The 13,419-nt window shown below is 33.3% G+C and overlaps 1 protein-coding gene across 21 annotated transcripts in view; it reads left to right on the top strand.

The window, feature by feature from the left end:
- Nucleotides 1-1,088: 1,088 nt before the first annotated feature.
- Nucleotides 1,089-13,419, top strand: part of LOC148600123 (uncharacterized) — a 55,435-nt gene continuing 43,104 nt past the window's right edge. For all 21 annotated transcript variants that reach the window (XR_015917888.1, XR_015917904.1, XR_015917903.1 and 18 more), the window contains exons 1-4: nt 1,089-1,355; nt 6,372-6,631; nt 7,464-7,715; nt 12,456-12,666. Coding sequence is in view for 5 of the 21 variants with exons in the window: in XM_088558301.1 (XP_088414427.1) it covers nt 1,324-1,355; nt 6,372-6,631; nt 7,464-7,715; nt 12,456-12,666 (755 nt within the window). In the remaining 16 variants the exon portion in view is untranslated. The remainder of the gene's footprint in view (nt 1,356-6,371; nt 6,632-7,463; nt 7,716-12,455; nt 12,667-13,419) is intronic.

Raw genomic sequence — 13,419 nt, 5'->3', positions numbered from 1 at the left:
GTATTCATTCGCGAAATATATTATAACTGATTTTTCAACGTGTCATAGTTTTCCTTTCTTCTTTCGACTACCCATGACTTGACTTTTTATGAGCAACTAGGCGGATGTTTCTAGAAAAGTAAAGGACGCTTAATTACCCTACCGGTGACCCTGGTTCATACTCCCAGTTCTCAGTGGAGTCCGAGTTGCTCATTTGCTTTTGTTACTTTGTATGTATGATTTTAGATACTTCATGTTCTTTGTTCTGCATGTCTGTTTTCCATGTCTGGTCTTTGTCCCTGGATAACATTCTTTTGATTACCGCTATGACCTTGGTTCCTTGATTACTCTTTCACGTTATTAAAACGGCGTTTTTTTTTCTTTTTTGTGAGAAAATTAACCACAAATGAAATAGAAAAGAGATATACTGCGAATTTATCAATATTTTTTTTACTTAAATTGATTTTAACATTCCGGTAGCTTACTGTCTATTGAAATTTGTATATTTGTTGGCTAAAATATACTTATGGAACATTGAATATAAAAATGGTACATAAATTCCTTGATTTAAAAAAATATATATAACTACATAGAGGCGTTTTATTCTTAAATTGGGTGCATCACTTCGGGTTACAGTCTAGATGTCAGCTAGTGGATTTATTTATTGTAGTATGTACGTTGTGGTTTGCCTTTATTGAATTTAAAGTTGGTCATAAGTCAAATTTGCGACTTATGTGGTGTCTTTTGATTTGTTGGATTTTAAATTAAATTTCAGTACTAATTTTTACGCTTTGTCTTTTCTTTACACCATAAATATACGTACTTTAATGCGTGCAAGCAGACAGAGTTGAAAAAGCATATAAAAACTGCGAATAAAGGGGAAAAGTCCCGGATTAACCAAAGTCCGAGGGGCCTCCTGCAGGGCGAAGGCATTAGCCCTTATGCGCATATATCTCTTATCATTAATAAAAACAGATAATAAATGAAAGTTTAATCATATTAATTTTGCGATATAAATTTATTCTAATAAAGTTACGCATTCAAAGCTGTTAAACTGATTTAAGTTAAATAAAACAAAAGGCACATGCTACTTCCGGTACGACCCCACGCCATGCGAGAGCCTCAAAGCTGGGGAAACAACATCATAAGAAGCGAAACTAGAAAACGTTTATTTTGATTTTACACATTGTTTACCACTAAACGCATTCTGCAAACTTCACAATTACAAAGAAAACTATCTTACACTTAAATTGAAGAAAGATTTTAGCCATAATTTACGCAAAATTTGGTATACAAGGAAGAAACTTGACCATGCGGTCGCGTTGATATGTATTTTTGAACACAATGGATGATTATGACCCTGCTATTCCTACTGAGTAAGTGTAACTCATTGATACATAGTGCTAAGTGTTCCTTTATCCACTCTGTATTATTACCCAAATATATATGCAGAAGAAAGATGCCCAGTCTTCACAGCATATTCTCAGGAGGGTGTGGATGCCGTTTACTATAAGCCATTAAATGCCAGTTTTCTCTGTTGTTAGTGTTATATGAGGTTATTTTTATACTGTTTTCGTTACAGTGTTTTAGCGTGATTCATAAGACCTTAAATTCAGCAACTGTTTTTTATCGTCATTATCAAGAATGGCACAGAATTTTATCACATCTCTAGGATCAGGACTTTTTTTACCTTTTTTATTGTGTTCCTTATTCACACGATCCTCTGGATGTTAAGAAGAAACACTAATATACTTGAACACCATTTTTTCTATCTTGCCTCCCCTTTTCAGTGCTGGCAGCTGATATATGTCTTTTGGGGTACAGTTGTCAGAATCATTAGTGTAGTTTAACTTATTGTCAAACTGCTGATAGAAATCTGAATTACAGATTTTACAAACTGTACTCAAAATATCAACGTACGTTTACATGTTTTCAAAGATTAGTTTACCATTATGATCTCCTTAGTTACCCTTACTGTTATTTTGCCACTTTTTTTTTACTGTTGTAGGGTTTGTAAGTCTCGTTCTAGTTTCAGTTTTCTTTCTGGAATTTTAGATGTCTGCATTTTATTGTTCACTTCCGGGAAATGTAAACGCAGTATCACTATGCAAAATCTTCTATTTCCATGCTTTTCGTAACATTTTTATTCAGTAGAATTAGATATTTGTCATTTTGATCAGTATCTTTTCTCAAAAATATATTTTGCTTTTAACATTGAATTGAAAGCTATGTTAATGACGAATCTCTATGATTTGAATGGGAGATGAGGACCCATTCTCATGAAACTTACACGAGACTTACATACTCTATTTGTAATGAAGGATACCACATCCAGACCCAGACGCAAACCACATTATTAATATTTTTTATATGGGTGGTATGTATAAGCATCGGCCTGTAAGTTGAAGTTTTACAGACCTATCAGCATCTTTTGGTTTATGGTGAAGTATGATTTACCAACAACACAGCGTGCCATGGACAGTATGTCTAACAGCAGAGGAGCATGTGATGCATTTCACTACTGATATTGTGCTATATATCCAGGATTTAACATGATTGGATGTTTGGGTAGTAATGATCAAAAGATGCATCACCGTCTTGTCAGTTCTGATTTGGAAATCTATAATGAACTAATTTTGCGATTCTTACCAATTCCTCAAATACAAATGTAGCTAAACCTGTTGTCATGGTTGTTGAAAACAGAGTATTAATTTTAGCTAAAAATTTTGTTTCAATCTGGAACAGATTAGGCAGCAGTTTGAAAATACTTAGGTTTAATTACTGAAACTGACCGGCTAGTCATTACCAAGGGACGAAACAATGTGTAATGTTTAATTATTCTCTTTTCTGAACATCCAGGCACCTCGAGGTCTAGGAGGTGGGCTAGGTGACGCTTCATAGGTACAAAAAATGTACCTTTGGAAAACGCGGAATCCCGAAAGCAAATTTAAAACCTGTTGCAGCTATTTTCTTTATTATAAATCTTTAAAATGCTCTCTACAATGGATAATCCAGAGTATTTTAAATATTGATTTCTGCATTCAAAGGTATTCTAGATTGAATTATAGTGATTTTTCCATCTTGAAAGATGGAATGGCTTCTGGTCAGTTTAAATTCCTTCATTATCCAATCAAATTAAAATTTGACTTCACACCAAAAATGATAATTCATTGAAATTCATAAATAAAACACTCACATGTCCAGTCATGATATTAATATGGTCAGCTAAGGAACTTCAACAATGAAGATACCAAAGGCCTTGTGAGCTATTGCCATCACTTGGCGTCCATCGTTGTCATTAACAATTATACAAAACTCTTCTCCTCTGAAACTACTTGACTGATTAGAACAAAACTTGGTATATATATGTTCCTTGGGGTATCCTGCATAGAGCTGATGTGCAGATTTTTGATTCGTCGAAAACATGGCTGCCCTTACTAAAAATAGAACATAGGGGTCAAACAGTAGTTTTTCACACGTGTATATCTCCAAAACTGTTATGTTAAACTAAATTCTGACATGGGCACAAGTGTTCAGCATGATAAGATCTATCTCTGGTCAAATTTTGGTTTTAATCCATGAAGCCATGTTGGAGTTGTTGTCCTTTTTTCGATGATATTTGCTATTTTTAATGTTATTTCTATCAAAAATCTTCTCCTCTGACATTACTTGATTACTTGGATTCAAACATGGTGCGTAGAACTGATGCGGGGATTTTTGATTCGTCAAAAAACATGGCAGCCGTAACTTAAAATAGAACATACAGTGTAGGGGTCAGACAGTAGTTTTTGGCATATATCTCCAAGACCATTAGGTTTAGCCAAATTCTTTCAATAGCTGAAATGATCCTTATTATTAGGACTACAAAAGTCTTCAGGGATAAAAGTTGTCAGATAAGGTCTCACTAACACTTCTAAAGTTTCTAATACTGGACATGTTAAACAAGTAATTTTCAATGTTTAACTGTGAATTCCCAAGACAAATGACACCTGAAAGTTGCATAACATTGCAAAGCTTGGAAAAGAAGGCTTTCAAAATCATTATTCTAATGGTACAATGACCTTAGAAATTCTTCACAAAATTTACTTGAATAAAAAAGAAAAAACTGAAAATCATCATCTTTACCTTTTCTGCTAACTGACAGCATGGAGGCAAATCACTCACACATGTAAACAATATTCATTCACTTTTGTAGTAAATTACAAAAATAATTTTAAAGTACACATTCTCAGCTTTATTTTAACCACTTTTGATCAGAATACACACAAATAATGTATTTACAATGCATATTTCTAGGTTCAGTGTATTTTTGGTACTAAATAGGGGGTTGGCCATTTGACCCGGAAGTGTTTAGTGAGACCTGACTCCTTGTAAGAGTCATTGGCCTTGAAAGGGGAAAAATGACTTTTTTTAGCAGTTTTCAGTCAATATCTTGAAAACTATGATAGATTAAAAGAAATTTTTTGAAATGATCCTTATGATAAGCCCTACCAAAGACTTCTTGAGTCAAAATTGTTGGACTTTTTAAATTTATTGCCATTGAAAGGCAAAATTCAACCAGGTGGGCAATTCAGGCTCCTGGGAGCCTCTTGTTTTTTTTTTTCATCTTTTGATTGCTGCTCTTAGCATGTATCTTGAAAACCAAGATAGAAAATAAAATTGATTGATGAAGTGATACTTATGATGTTAGTCTCAGTTTGGCTCTACAGATACATGTAAGTTGTAGGATGACTACTTGTAAGTTATCTCCCTTCAATGCAGATATTTTTCTCCACTATCTTTTAAATCATAAGAGTTTCAGTTGATAAGGCCTACAGAAGTTTCCATTTGGGAAAAGTAGGTTAACACCTTTAGAGGTTTCCTTAGACCAATTTGGCGTGGTGCTGCACCATGCCTTGGTCTTCTAGCACCATGCCGCCCTCATTATTTTACAATGTGCCTCCACTTGGCAAAATCCAACATATAATATGAATATATTAATTGTTTTTTAATTGATTTGCAAATAAACTTACATGTATACATCTGTTGTGTTTGTACACATTTATGACATTTTACAACATCATGCTAGGGTGAAAGCTGTGTATTACATGTATAAGAAAATAAACTGCCCCATGTCAAGATGGGGTGCCCCCTATATAACCATTTGTACCGGTTGAGTACCCTGAAGGCACTTGAATAAGCATGCCTTCAGGCAAAAACACTAACTTGTTAGAGTTAGGCCCTTGAAAGGTAAAAATGATGTTTATTAATAGCTTTTAGCCAACTATTTGAGATGATGCAGGGGTTGAAAATTCCTCAAGCCCGACCCCCGGGACTAAAAAAATTGCACCTCAGACTTGCCGTTTTTCAATGAAGTAAGTCCATCGGGCATGGCAAATCTGAAAAAATAAAAAACTATTTTTTGAAAGATTTTGTTGTCATTATTTGGACCATGTTTCTCGATCTATTCCCTGACCTATAAATAGTTATAACCTTATTTTTAGAATGGTATTCTCTAGATCGATCTATTGATTAGTCATTCTCAAGTCTGAATCACACCTGTGCTTGACCAGACACATTTTTTGACTTACTACAAATTTTATTAATCAAGCACTGGAATGATAAAGATCAAATTTAGTTCATAAACTTTTGAGGAAAATATTGTTGCTCAATTACAATTTCAGGGTTTAGAGGTTAAAGAAACGGAAAGCTGATGACAAGGCATCAGACCTGTAGACGGAATCAATTGACACTGTGTCTTCTTCCTTGCAAACATAGAATTATACATAAGAATATCAGATAACAAAATTGCATTTATATTGGTTGGGACTTGACACAACATTCATCGGGCTTAGTGTACAAAAGATGAAAAAGTCCAGGGCTCGGGTCTTCCCAAAAAAATTTTCAACCCGTGTGATGAAAGATAAAAAATTGATTGATGAATTGTTCATCCGTACAGTAAATTCAACTTGGTCATGGTCAAAAATAACTTCTTTGAAGTAGCCGTATTTTCAGTTTTTGGCTTTCATGTTAACAGCCATAGCAGATAGGGAAAACCTTTCAATTTCTAAAATACTTTTTTTATTCCTGAAATCAAATATTTAATAAGTGAAAAATGTGAGTTTCAGGTGAGCACTAGTTTTACGCAGTGTTTTCCTTTGCTTATCAATCCATTGGTATGTTTCAGCTGCAAACATCAGTAATCATCAAGTGTCAAAATTCACCTTACCTGAAAATTTGGCAAAACCCTACAACACTTCTATGAAGACATTGTTTATGTACTAAATATTGATACATGACTTAAATGTACTGGTTATTGTTAGAATAGAGTAAAATAAGTCAAATATATTTAAAGTCCTTGCTATATAAACTATTTTATCTCGTTTAATCAGTGATTTTATATTTATTTCCAGTGAAGGAGGAGGTGGAGGGGCAGCAGCTGAAGCACCAGTGCCGGACCCTGCCCCAGAGGTAGACCTTCCAGGACCTCCTGCATCAGAAGGACCACCTACTGGTCCCAGTGATGGTCCAGAGAAACCTCCAGATGAGGATCAAGATAAACCTCCCTCAGAAGAACAGGAGAAAGATGAAGAAGGGAATGTATCCATGACTGACTTCCCCACTCAATTTGGTAAAGTTAGAAGACCAAGTGACCAAACCTATTATCATGAAGGTATGGGTTTAATATGAGTCAAGTTACTGAAGGTTTTTCAGGTTTTAAAGAGGAGAAATGTAAACACCTGTAAAAACATGAGATCGATCAAATCAGCAATTATAAAGTAGAAAAAAATCAAGTCATCTGGTTGGACTTGGTTCTTTTTGATTGCAGGACAACCCTGTGTAAGGAAAAGCATAATAATCTGTTAGTGAACTTCAGAATCTTATTACAGGTTTCATTTTCTGACAAATCATTTATTCTACATTTGTATTTCTCATCTTAAAAAAATACTGTATTAATGAAGAATTCATCTACAAATGTACATCAACTCTGAACCCGTGTTTCATAAGTATCTTTATGTTTTACTTAATATCAGAATACATTTCTGTAAATGTCACACGCATGATAATTTATTTTACAATATCAAAGATTTAGAAATGATGATGTTTTTGTTCTCATGAATTTAAAAAAGAATTAATTTGAAGTTTCAGTTTAATAACTTGTTGTATTATTTTGTAAATACTCGCTGTAAAAGACTATGAACTAAGTAAATTAAAACAAATGACCTTCTCATAAACCATTTCAAATCCCATGTTGACAGAATTGCTTTTTAAATATTATAGCTGGCACACTTTGAAAACAAAGTGTATATGAAAAATGCAGACACATTTTGAGGATACTACTTGCATTTGTACAATGTACATTGTATGTGAAATATGCTGTGATTTTGACAACGCCACGAATGCAAAATGCAAAATCCACTGTGAAAATAACAAAACTTTGTACACCACGAAAATTAGTACATTTACGGTATGAATAAGTTGTTAATTGAATGCTTACCAATTAGGAATGGCTGATTTGCCATCAAGGTATGAAGATAGGGAGGGAAGAGATGAAAAACCAAGATGGCATCATGGTGAGGGGGATAGCGACGAGGAAAAGAGGTTTGAGGAGGAGTTTGATGATAGATTTGGTCGTGGACGTGGTCGTGGTAGAGGATGGAGAAGATTTGATGATGAAGATGATGATTTTGGTAGAGATGCACTCCCTCGTTTTGATGACAATCCATTTAGAAGAATTGATCATGGAGATCGACCAGGTAGGTCTATTGGAGTTTTCAATATTTCTTATGATTGAACTATTCTTTACTTGGATAAAGTTATGTTCTTATTTTCTCAGTTTGCACTACATTTGAAGTCTGTTGGACAACATTAACAAAAAATGTTGCTGGGAGATCACACTCTGAAGTGATAATTGTAAAAGTGAGAGAAAATGAATTATCTGTACATATGTTGATAGATTGTAAATCCAATTTTAATTTTACAACTGAAAGACTTATGAATACTTAAATTGCTCTTTTCACAGATTGTCATTTTAATGCAATGTATGTGTGTGCAGTTTTCTTTTGCATACAATATTTAAAAAAGTAAGAGAATACCATGGTTTAATACAGTAAGAGATATATTATCATTTGTCAAATGAGTGGCGTACAAAATTGAACAAGTAAGTCGGGAAAATGCTGTAATACAAGAACTCTTTAACATAATTGTTTTATGAAAAGCACAACAAAATACCATGTATTCATCCACATGGATCAAAGTGCAACCTGCTTGTACTATTGATCTATAAAAATGGACAACAAAACTACAGATCCTCCTTAGATATACAAGTCAATCAATTTGATTACATAGAAAACAACATTTTAACAATAGAAAAAAAAACCATCTAACAGAGTCCAGACTAAGAGCAGGGCATAATTCTACACATATTAAATATTATTTGTTTATGTAGTTAAGTACAATTAGATGTTGTTTAGGATTCTCTGTAATTTGTATGGTTTTAAATGCAAATGATACATTTTGAAAAGATAATTTCTTTTAATGAGAGGAGTATCACCAAGTTCAAAATTATTATAGACTGATATAATGCATTGTCATTTGTGGTCCAAACACACAGAATGATAGTTATTTTGGTAAAACAGATAGATCTGCAAGGCCATTCACATAAATCTGGAACACTACAGTGTATGCGAAATCGATTCAGAGATTACCAGACCGAATCTCATATCGTGAACTTTTCTTCTATTTGGGCAAATGGAAAAAATATTTATTTTACAGCTCCGAAGGTATTTTCACCAGACATGTCTGTCAGTCCTGCAGTATTTCATTTTCACTGAATACTATCAATTTAATTAAATACATGTATTATAAGGAATGCATTCAACAACTGACAGCCTGATATTTTTTATATTATTAGAGTGAAAATATTTCACAAAAGTTTCAAGGTTAATCTTCATTTTACCACAGTCTGGCTATTTATCTGGATATTTTAGATTATCAAGATTAAAGGCTAGACCGATGCAAAACAACCATTGAACTTGATTGAGTCTCTGTGAATTTTGATTAACTCTCTTACGGTATTTTTTTTGCTTTGAATGATTTAGAGTGAACTAGCCGCTTCACCACCTAACATGGAAAAAGGCAGGGAATATTCTTAACTTGAGTGGATTCAGAATTTTTTTTGGTTTTGAATACCACTGAATTGAAGAATATTTTTGTCTTTTAAGTTCTCTAGTTTATGGTCCTCAGGCCTACATTTGTATTATAAGCTATGGAGATTTTATCATGTACTTTTCCTTAAACTGTATCCGTTGTTTAAGAAAATTTATTACTCTGAAATCAAACGGCAAAGACTACATGTCAAGTACAAGAGAAAAAAATCTGAAATACAGAGTATATGTATCAAACTGACTATATCTACTGCGCACAGAATTTACATGTATTTGTTATTTCTAGCTTTACTCCTCTGCCACACACACAGTACTTAACCACGCCACTTTATGCAAATTACTACAGTAGAATAGATGTGTATTCCTTGTGAATTTTTTTTTCACGTCCTATGCATTTAAATCGGAGCTTTTATACCTGTACATGTGTGCAGTAAATCAGGAAGCGGTTATAGGTCTGCAGAGAAGATTAGATAAATTACGGAAAGTACAGAGAAAATTGAAGTTGAATGAGCAAACAATACTCTAGTAGATGCTGTGTAAAAATATTTTATAAAATGATAGTAGCCAGTTATATTTAGGAATACATCATATGTACAACATAATTAATATATATTTGTATTAAGGTAGGCATTAAAAACTGTGATTCATGTCTTCAAAAAAAAAAAATTGCCTTCAAACTTGTCTCAAAACATTAATGGTGTTCACTTGTGTTACACGTATTACACAGTTTATATGTACATATTATGTACACAGGTACATTAGAATTAGTATCGCAGTTCTGTAAATAATGAAATTATTGCAATGTTTGGATTATTGCAAAGTTGTGACAGAATTGATTATGCAGAACATGTTATTAGAATTAGCATTATTGAGCATAGCAGGATTTTTCTTAATTTTACTAAAATTTGATCTGCATTCTTGTTCAAAAATGTCATTGCTGCAATAATTATTGCATGTGATAATTCCTGCCTTTACAGTATTTATGGCTTTTTTACAATTTGGTTCTTATCTATCTATATGTATGTTCATCTACATGTAACATATGTATCTTCTCTTTCCACTCACTTACTCAGACATGTCTTTGTACAAATTCAAAGATCCTGACGAAAGAAACCAATGAATGTCAAAAAGTATCAATAATATGAGCAGTAACTGAAGTTGAATGATTAAAATAAAATTCACAGTGAGAAATTAGTTTTTAAGATTGTACAGGAAAAAAATAACCACACTTTAAAATAAATGTGTTATATGTTTCAGCACGTCTTGAAATTCAATGAAATTTGTCTAACCTGTTCAATACATATCAGTGTCTACTTCAACTTAATATCGGCTGATGTCATTTCCTTCCAGCATAACAAATAAAGACCTGTTGATTTTCATTCGCTATGTCAAATCTGGATTTTAAAGTTAGCATTCTTGCATTTACTCAATAATTACCAGTACTTTGATATTTAGTGTCGGTCTGTATAACAATCAGGCAGTGGGTGAAACATGGTATGAAAAAACCCACCATTTTGAACGTTTAATTTGACTTGATTGCACCATAAGAATCAGGGAAAAAAGACAAGATTTTCCATATCATTTTGGTAGATTGAATTAAAATTTCATTAAAATGCACAAAAAGTGAACATTTCAAGGGCAGATGACTCTGTCAAAATTCTATTTTTTCAAACATTCTATTGAAAAATTTTTGAGCAAATGCATTGGTGCAAAGATCAAATAATAATCTTTTCAAATAGAGAAAGAATCCTTGAGTGAAATTATATTGTCAGATCTGTGGGTTTTTGACATGTATCTGATTTTTTCCTATTTTGCCTGATTCTTATGAATACTTACACTTAAGCAATAAGTACTTGTACATTGCTATTGTTCCATATACATGTTAATCATGTCTGGTAATACATTAAGATGATATCCCTCTATGTGCCTACTTTTTTTTTGTTCTGATGGACATACATGTACCGCATGTCTGTCTGTCTACATACACGTCCTTCTGTGTAACAAAGTCACTGAGGGGTTTCATTAATTTCTTGGTGGAATGTTTGTCTTCAAGGAATATAGTTTCCTATTGATCTGTTTCATGTTTTTGTTATTTGTTTCAGAGTTTTGGGTTTGAAGCACCAAAAAGGGGGGTTGGGTGTATCTTGCACTTTTTGCCTTCTTAATTGGTAATTGGTAATGTCGCAATTAAAATAGATAAAATTTGAAATATTAGAGGAACATTAAAACTGTCAGAGAATTTTCATCATTGTACATCGACAATGTCCAAAATAATATAGTGCATTACACTACATGTACCTGTACAAACTCAATGTTTGAATTCCGTGAAACATTATCCAACATGTCATTGCTCTTGAATTCTAAACAGGAAAGAAAATCAGAAAAGTTACATGTGTGATTGGAAAAATATGTACACAACTCCAAAAAAGCAGCAAGAATTTTCACTCTTCACAAATTGAATACTAATATTATAGTGCTTATGTTATGAGGGCTTTATCCAGATAAATGTATATGGCCTACAAGAGGGACACGGAAAGATCATAGGTTGAATTTGCCCAAGCTGTACACGAGGTAAATTTGGCGCCCATGTTCATTATATTTTTGGATGTTTTGTGAACATATTGCCAGCCCTCTTGACTGAAAAACCCTGCGATCATACACCAAAGTATTTGATAAAATTTACTCAAATCGTTGTTACAATGTTGCACTAACAGCATATATTCAACTGTCTTCAGCAGCTTCAGTCATCTACATTACATCTTTTTGAACCGTGTTAACCGATTTGATCCAAACTGACGACGCTTATCATCGAAAGATAATTGAGCACGTGTGCCATCAATGGATTGAAGTGATGATCGAGACAAGAATTGACTATCAACCCTAAGCATGCTAGTTAAAACCCTATAAACTCAAATTGAAATTAATTTATGTTCTCTCTTTGTGCAGTAAAAAGCACATTGTCACTGAATTCCAAATACTATGTACAGAATAAAAATGGAGAGGGGGTTGGCAATTATGTTGACTGTTGAGGCAATTAAGATGATAAGATCTTGAATCTCCAGCTACTTAAATAATGTTCCCTAACAGTATTTCTTTGAAATATTTCATTTTCAGATTTCCATTTTTTAAACAAGGCGGTTGCAAAAGGAATCGATATATATTGATGTTTTTTTTTTTTAATTAATTAATTTTGATGTATCTTTAATAGCATTGGCATTGGAGGCATGAGATTCTGGAACTAATCATTTATTGCCTTAATTTGACTGCTGCATTTAAAATCTTCAGATTTTTTAGGCATGTATTGTCAAATTTATCATTGTAATATTTCAGGTCGAGGTCCCAGATTTGATGACCGACCACCCTATGATGATGATCGATATGACCGCAGAAGATTCAGGGGATCCCCTCCTCCCTTTGAAGATGACTGGCGGTACCGACCAAGGAGAGATGGACCTCCTTATGACGGCCCACCCTATGACAGACCCCCATATGACAGACCTCCATATGATGATTATGACAGGGGAAGATATGGACCACCAGGGTCAGTATCATGGTTATATACTACTTTTATATTGAATATGGTTGTCTTTTATGAACCATAGGCACTTTGGACACAAATGCTTATGACCACTCCAGTGTTCTAGGATTCTTATTTCCGGTTACCCGGGGCAAGTGAAATATGGGTCAGGGAAAGTTAGGTACTTAGTTACTCTTTCCCGTGGCAAGTTGAAAACTTCATATGCTGTAAGGATTTGTTTTGTTAGGAAAGCAGTCATTGACTGTGGGAAAGTTGATTTTATATGGATTTTTCCCGAGAAAACCAATTTCTGAAAAATCCTAGAACACCTCACTCCACCTTTTTTATTGGCAACCATTGGTTCTTTTGATTCAGTAATCTGATTGAAATAATTTGTTTGTTAGTTTTTATGACTATATATGTTAGTTATATGATAATATGAAAGAGAAAATGTTATATGGCTCCTTGTAAATGGTAAACTTGAGTACTACACAAATACTACTAGAGTGGAAAGGTACATTGTATACTATACATTTGCAATAATTGGAATCATTTTCTAATTTCATCACCAATTGCATAAAAAATCTGAATGTTTATACATATATATTCTTAAGACACTTGATCAGTGAATTAGAAGCAATCTTAAGATAACTTTATACACATGTATTTTATTCAATATATCATAATTGTACTCAACATATGTATCTTGTCCAGTTGGGGTTTTCAATACAGTGTACATGTAGATTTGTACAATGTTTTCAGGTATTTACCTATATT

Source organism: Perna viridis, chromosome 13, assembly GCF_037379345.1.
Source record: "Perna viridis isolate PV_CMFRI_1.1 ecotype Kerala chromosome 13, ASM3737934v1, whole genome shotgun sequence".
NCBI lineage: Eukaryota > Metazoa > Mollusca > Bivalvia > Mytilida > Mytilidae > Perna > Perna viridis.
This window is presented reverse-complemented; position numbering and strand designations above follow the sequence as displayed.